The 8,001-nt window shown below is 38.4% G+C and overlaps 1 protein-coding gene across 2 annotated transcripts; it reads right to left on the bottom strand.

Annotated features, from left to right (window-relative positions):
* On the bottom strand, positions 1–7,980 carry LOC110448660 (MORN repeat-containing protein 4-like). Of its 2 annotated transcripts, XR_002462751.1 has the most exons (5): positions 7,852–7,980; positions 3,426–3,641; positions 2,355–2,464; positions 501–1,798; positions 1–283 (listed from the first exon to the last, which is right to left on the bottom strand). XR_002462751.1 is itself a non-coding variant. In XM_021495029.1 (4 exons), exons 2-4 carry the CDS (start codon positions 3,599–3,601, stop codon positions 1,650–1,652), a joined length of 435 nt encoding a protein of 144 aa, XP_021350704.1. In that variant the 5' UTR covers positions 3,602–3,641; positions 7,852–7,980; the 3' UTR covers positions 1–1,649. The 2 variants fall into 2 exon arrangements, 1 of the variants encoding a protein (XP_021350704.1); XM_021495029.1 differs by having other exon boundaries at positions 1–1,798.
* Positions 7,981–8,001: the final 21 nt, after the last annotated feature.

The raw sequence follows: 8,001 nt of genomic DNA, 5'->3' as shown, positions 1-8,001 counted from the left end.
ATCATTCTCACTGATTTTATTACATGTGTAGTAGTATAAAAAAAACACTTTGGTGAAACTGTTTGTAAACTGCAAAATGTACAAATAAAATGTGTAACATCATTACATAACATTTCACATAATTTTAAATATTCCAAACAAAAACATTAAAATGTACAACATATATAATATACATTACTGATATCTCAACTTTTGAAAATCATGACATTTTACTTTTCAAATTGACAACCTCTTTGATGATGATAACTCAGCTTGACAACCATTGGCATCAGGATATCTCCACCTGATATCAAATGACATCAGGATATCTCCACCTGATATTAAACGATATCAGGATATCTCCACCCGATATCAAATGACATCAGGATATCTCCACCCGATATCAAATGACATCAGGATATTTCCACCTGATATCAAATGACATCAGGATATCACCACCCGATATCAAACGACATCAGGATATCTCCACCCGATATCAAATGATATCGGGATATCTCCACCTGATATCAAACGACATCAGGATATCTCCACCTGATATCAAACGACATCAGGATATCTCCACCCGATATCAAATGACATCAGGATATTTCCACCCGATATCAAATGACATCAGGATATCTCCACCTGATATCAAATGACATCAGGATATCTAAACTTAACAATCAAATGAAATCAGGATATCTCAACAAGACAAGAAAAGGTGTTCCGATATCTTAACATTATTGACAAACACTGACATCAGAATATCTGAGTGCGATAGGCAATGAAGTAAGGATATCTCCAAAGAAAAACAATGGCTGAAATTTTACATCCTCATGAAAGGGATATCTACTGATTGGTGCACTGTCATTAGACGGGCAGTTTGGAACTGCACACCAATGTTTTTGTTAATCGAATCCCGAAAGTATTTCGAAAACAACATATTGTTATTGTTTTTCAATAAAGAAAGATCTGCTTTTGTTTCATGTTAGCGACAATTGTTTTGAACCTGTAAACTCTATTGAAAACGACAAATTATACATATATTGAGCTTGACGATAATAGGGAGATCCTCATTTATGTCAAAACATTGTAACTGATGTGGAATGTTTATAGTATATAAAATCTTAGAAGATATGATATATATATTAATGTATAACCTTGTGTATTACATCTCCCTCTCTCTCTATTTCTCTCTTCCTCTCTCTTTTCCTTGGGAACATATATATTTTTAAGTGCAGAATTTAGTTGAATATATGTTTCTACATACATACCACCAGACAATATAGTATTTCACCAAAATTGTTACTACACTTTCTAACACAATATTTCCACTAATTCATTTGTCAAGTACAAAATTTGTTCATTTCCATAAAGGATATATATTTAAACATAAATAGTATTATGCTTGGTTTTGAGTTTGATCTAAGAACAACATATAAAAGGGAGACAATCTACATTGTCCTGTAAAAAATGGGAAATGATGTACATGTAGGTTGCTTCCATGTTACTTCATACTCTGATATTACGAGTAATACATGTATTTAAATGAATCTGATCGTTGGATAAGTTTTTAGTTTGTACATGGAATTCGTTGAAAATAACTTTTTTAACCTTGGCATTCAAGATTAAGCACCATAATGGAACATTGTTTGCCAAATGCAGCATCCTTATTGACTCTGACTTTTAGCATGATTAGCAACTTGTCTCGCTTTCTGAATAGTTGCCAAACATTTTTCTCGTCGCACCATTTTGTTTCCATCAAACTGACCCTCATTTCTTGGGATGCCGTGTGTTCCATCAGGAAAGGTCACAATACCTGTATAATGAGAACAAAAGTATCATGGTGAAAAATATAAGAAATGTAATAGATTTAGGATACAAATATTAAAGTTACCCATTCTCCAGAGTGGCCCAAATTTATATTTCTGAATGCTCTTTTCTTCACAGACAATCAAACTGATTTTATATTATTCTGTTTTTAAGTTAAGTTTATTTTCTGATACAGGATCTGTACGATCCTATACACCGGACTCTGACATATTTAACCCTTTCACCACTGTAGACCAAAATGGACTCATCAAGATCAATGCATGGTAGAGTATACTAAAGTTACATAGGGGTGAAAAGGTTAAAAAAAACAAAAAAACAAAAAACATAATGTACACCTATCTGAAAGTTTGGTAATGGTCATCATTTGTTTAACCTAGTATGTGTCTGCTGTGTAATTATGATTATTTGTTGTTATTGCTTTTTTTTTTTTTTACAAAATTAAGGTAGATATCTATCCCATGTATTGTTTAAGTAGTTTTGATTATTAAATGAAACGGAAAATTAATAAAATTTCAAATAATTATATAAACAAAAATACTCACCTTGACCACGGATCTTGCCGTCTTGAAATTCACCTTCAAATTTCATCCCATCACACCTGAAGAACGCTCCCAATCCACTGAACTTCCCTTGCTGAAACTCTCCTTCAAACCTTAAAAGAAAAAGAAACAAAATAATATATGCCTCAACACACCTAAAACACAAGTTAGGAAGGCTATTAGAATCAAGATTTACAAAAGATAAACCCAAATTGACCCTACTTTTTCAGTTATCTTGAATGCATAAGCTGTTGGGCTATACCATAGGTGTTGTAACATGCGGGCGGTCACCCATACAACTACTGACCACGCTCGATGATGCTGAACTATAGTGAGCGGGTCCCCGGGTTATACTGCATTACTGGAAAAGCTAGCTTGCCAGTAAGGCAGTATTTCCCCTCATTTATCTTAGCTGTTACATGTACACTATCCCCCCCCTCTCCGAGAAGACTTGTCTCGAGACTTAGCCTTGGGAATCCTGTGGGTCTTCCCTTTGTATCAATGCACAATCCCTAACCACCGGGAGCTGGCCTGACATGATCACAGAGTCACTATGCTGCCACCAAATATAACATGCAGGCGTCACCCTTCCAACTACTGACCACGCTTGACGTTGCTGAAGTAGTGAGCGGGTACCCGGGTTATACCGCATCACTGGAAAAGCTAGCTTGCCAGTAAGGCAGTATTTTCCCCTCGTATTTCTTAGCTGTTACAGTGTCAACTCTGAAACCTTCAATTAGGGAGATCTCCCTCATTCCACATATCCAATGAGGGAGAAAGAGTGTAAAACACGACTGAAACTGCTTTGTTCAATTTGTCTTTTCATGTATCAAAATAACTCCAAAAAGCATTCATTTGATTCAGACACACCTGTTATGATCATTACACACACCCTGCTGTATAAGTAGGAGATCACTTGACCACAGGATGTAGATTGTTGAGTTTGTGTGAGTTTGGAATGAGGAAGTTTTAAGGGAGATGGATACATTTTGGTCAAAATGAGGGAGTCTCCCTTCTACTGAGGAAGGGTTGACGACTAAACTATGCTCACCAGCTAAAAATGCAAAGTATTACCTTGAATTATCAGAAAACACCATGACACCGAGTCCCTCACATAGTCCGTTCACAAACTTCCCATAGTACTGTGCACCATCTGGAAATTTCATGTGACCGTATCCTTCACGCTGTCCATTGTCCGACCACTCCCCATTGTACTCGCTCCCATCTGGATATTTATATGCGCTTTTCATGGTTGATTAGAATGGCTTAAACTTTCGAAATAACTGCACACTGAAAATGACAATACAGAAAAAAAATATCAGACAATGGTTAATTTAAAGATAGAAAATCTTTTTTCAAAGAGCATAAATCACTTAACTTCTTCTTTATATCGTTTTAAAAAAAGAAGACACTAGCAGGTTTATAGACATTTTATTTGCTAGTCCATATCACTAGTTAAAACATAATAATTTTAACTGATGTCATGAAGATATGGTAGAAAATTTTGATAACTATCATGCAATATAAACTATCTGTATTTTAACGATTTTTACCAAAAGGAATATTCTTAAAGCTTTTTATTGTGATAACATATGTTTCAACAAGTCCAAAGGACCAGATAGATTAGATAATTCACTAGACCTTGCTTAAATCTACTAGTCTCGGACTAAAGGACTAGTGTTAGTGTCGAAGCCTGGACTTGTGTCAAAATTATTTTGAACAGTGAAATTGAAGGTAGTGGGAGGCAAGCAAATTGGTCTTATTGTATTCTAAACGAAAACACTGGAATACTCCAATATTAATTACTGTAAAGTTGATCATTTTTGCGAGGGGTTTTAATTTCACAAGAATTTGCGATCACCAAGATAGCGCAAAATAAAGTACCCAGGAATATAAACACCTCAAAGGGGATAACAGAAAACATCTGTTTACGCTTTTACTTCTGAATAATGAAGATAAATCAACAATTCAGTATCGTATAATTTTGTGTTATTTCAATATTTAAAACACTTGTAAAATGAATCCCATCACCAAAACACAAAAGTATCCTTGTGAGCGCAACATTTATACCGGACAACGTTGCACGATATTTAGTCCCCACATTAACTCTAAGCTTAATTGGGGCAGCCACGAAATATTAACCCCACGAAATGAAATAACTACCATGGTATACAGTGTATGGCTTATATCACACTTTTATACACGTAATCGCGTTTTATTAGGATATATTGGTACTAGATACAGAAAACAAATAACAATGACTGGTCATTTCCTGATCAGTCAATAACAGTTACCGGTACTTCCTGGCCCATCATTATGGTCAACAAATAGGGGCTGAAGTCGTAAATATTTTGACATCTTCAGTCGATGACAGGATACGGATGGCTTCCTGGTCGGAAAGATTTTAGAATTTTAAAGATATGTGGATAAGATTTTGACCTGGCGAAAGTCTGAAATCAAATCATACAAAGAAACGATTTTGAATAAATACAAAATGTACTGGTGTATATATACATGTATATGTGATAGTGTATCAGTCGCAGGGGAATCGGTGCAGAAGCTATAGGAATAGGATTTGGTATGGACCATCGTTTAGCCAGAGGAATAGTACAGTCTTGTAGAAATAAATTGTATGATACTATTGAAATAGTTAAACTGTAATGTTCTCATTAGGTATTTACAATACCAACATTTTGTAGCAAACACATGTAGATTAGAATATCTAAGTTATGCCCATATCAGGTTTTGTTTTTGGTAAAGGTGTAAATCACAACAACATCAGAGGTTTTTGTTTGACAAGGTAACACAGGAGAATGACCAGGTAACACTGGAGAACGACCAGGTAACACAGGTGAATGACAAGGTAACACTGGAAAATGACCAGGTAACACTGGAGAACGACCAGGTAACACAGGAGAATGACCAGGGAACACAGGAGAATGACCAGGTAACACAGGGGAATGACAAGGAAACACAGGAGAATGACAGGTAACACAGGAGAATGACCAGGTAACACAGGAGAATGACATGGTAACATGGGAGAATGACAAGGTAACACAGGAGAATGACAAGGTAACACTGGAGAATGACAAGGTAACACAGGAGAATGACAGGTAACACAGGAGAATGACCAGGTAACACAGGAGAATGACATGGTAACATAGGAGAATGACAAGGTAACACAGGAGAATGACCAGGTAACACTGGAAATGACCAGGTAACACTGGAGAATGACCAGGTAACACAGGTGAATGACAAGGTAACACTGGAAAATGACAAGGTAACACTGGAGAATGATCAGGTAACACTGGAGAATGACCAGGTAACACAGGAGAATGACCAGGTAACACAGGAGAATGACCAGGTAACACAGGAGAATGACCAGGTAACACTGGAGAATGACCAGGTAACACTGGAGAATGACAAGGTAACACAGGAGAATGACCAGGTAACACTGGAGAATGACAAGGTAACACAGGAGAATGACCAGGTAACACTGGAGAATGACCAGGTAACACAGGAGAATGACCAGGTAACACAGGAGAATGACCAGGTAACACAGGAGAATGACAAGGTAACACAGGAGAATGACCAGGTAACACTGGAAATGACCAGGTAACACTGGAGAATGACCAGGTAACACAGGTGAATGACAAGGTAACACTGGAAAATGACAAGGTAACACTGGAGAATGATCAGGTAACACTGGAGAATGACCAGGTAACACTGGAGAATGACCAGGTAGCACCGGAGAATGACCAGGTAACACAGGAGAATGACAAGGTAGCACAGGAGAATGACCAGGTAACACAGGAGAATGACCAGATAACACTGGAGAATGACAAGGTAACATAGGAGAATGACAAGGTCACACAGGAGAATGACATGGTAACATAGGAGAATGACCAGGTAACACAGGAGAATGACCAGGTAACACAGGAGAATGACAAGGTAGCACAGGAGAATGATCAGGTCACACAGGAGAATGACAAGGTAACACAGGAGAATGACAAGGTAGCACAGGAGAATGATCAGGTCGCACAGGAGAATGACAAGGTAGCACAGGAGAATGACCAGGTAACACAGGAGAATGACAAGGTCACACAGGAGAATGACCAGGTAACACTGGAGAATGACCAGGTAACACAGGAGAATGACCAGGTAAGACAGGAGAATGACAAGGTAGCACAGGAGAATGACAAGGTATGTAAACCTGTAGAATGACCAGATAAAACAGGAGAATGACCAAGTAACACTCAAGTATGACAAGGTAACACAGGAGAATGACCAGGTAACACAGGAGAATGACAAGGTAGCACAGGAGAATGATCAGGTCGCACAGGAGAATGACCAGGTAACACAGGAGAATGACAAGGTCACACAGGAGAATGACCAGGTAACACTGGAGAATGACCAGGTAACACTGGAGAATGACAAGGTAACGCAGGAGAATGACATGGTAGCACTGGAACATGACCAGGTAACACAGGAAAATGACCAGGTAACACGGGAGAATGACAAGGTAACACAGGAGAATGCCCAGGTAACACTGGAGAATGACGAGTTAACACAGGAGAATGACATGGTAGCACTGGAACATGACCAGGTAACACAGGAAAATGACCAGGTAACACGGGAGAATGACAAGGTATGTAAACCTGTAGAATGACCAGATAAAACAGGAGAATGACCAAGTAACACTCAAGTATGACAAGGGAACACAGGAGAATGACCAGGTAACACTGGAGAATGACGAGGTAACACAGGACAATGACATGGTAGCACTGGAAAATGACCAGGTAACACAGGAGAATGACCAGGTAACACAGGAGAATGACATGGTAGCACTGGAAAATGACCAGGTAACACAGGAAAATGACCAGGTAACACTGGAGAATGACAAGGTATGTAAACCTGTAGAATGACCAGATAAAACAGGAGAATGACCAAGTAACACTCAAATATGACAAGGTAACACAGGAGAATGACCAGGTAACACGTGAGATCGAATGACCAAGTAACACTTCAGATCGAATGACCAGGTAACACTTCATATCGAATGACCAGGTAACATGTGAGATCGAATGACCAGGTAACACTTGAGAACAAATGACCAGGTAACACTTGAGATCGAATGACCAGGTAACACTGGCGAACGACCAGGTGACACAGGAGAATGATCAGGTAACACTGGAGAATGACCAGGCAACACAGGAGAACGACAAGGTAGCATAGGAGAATGACCAGGTAACACAGGAGAATGACAAGGTAACACAGGAGAATGATCAGGTAACACAGGAGTCTCAATGATCAGGTAACACAGGAGGATGGCATGTGCAATGTAACCCTGGAGAATCACTAGGTATTCTTGGAAATGGCAAGGTAATACAATGTATCAGGTAAAAATACGTTGTATTATCCACCTCACAGCTGACAATATAGGGAATAAACAATTGACAAAGACTATAGGTTAGCATGCATTCAACCATTTCCCTCTTACCTTGAAAATTATTCGGCGGACGAAGAATCTCCTTGTCTTCTATTTTACTTGACCATGTGTCACCTGAAGTAGTTGGCTATTATGTACAATCGTGACGGGTGTGGTGTTGATTGCAGGTGTTTATATTTCTTCCGTGATGCGTACTACGTC

Source organism: Mizuhopecten yessoensis, unplaced genomic scaffold (assembly GCF_002113885.1).
Source record: "Mizuhopecten yessoensis strain PY_sf001 unplaced genomic scaffold, ASM211388v2 scaffold4123, whole genome shotgun sequence".
Taxonomy (NCBI): Eukaryota; Metazoa; Mollusca; class Bivalvia; order Pectinida; family Pectinidae; genus Mizuhopecten; species Mizuhopecten yessoensis.
Note: the sequence above shows the minus strand (reverse complement) of the source record. Positions and strands in the feature narration are given on the sequence as shown.

Bases quoted from the DNA above. Each gene is read 5' to 3' on its own strand.
- LOC110448660 (XM_021495029.1), bottom strand. From the start codon at position 3,601: ATGAAAAGCGCATATAAATATCCAGATGGGAGCGAGTACAATGGGGAG. The intron at 2,465-3,425 runs GTAATACTTTGC...TTTTCTTTTAAG, and splicing joins GTGTTTTCTGATAATTCAAG to GTTTGAAGGAGAGTTTCAGC. The intron at 1,799-2,354 runs GTGAGTATTTTT...CTCATTATACAG, and splicing joins CGGCAAGATCCGTGGTCAAG to GTATTGTGACCTTTCCTGAT.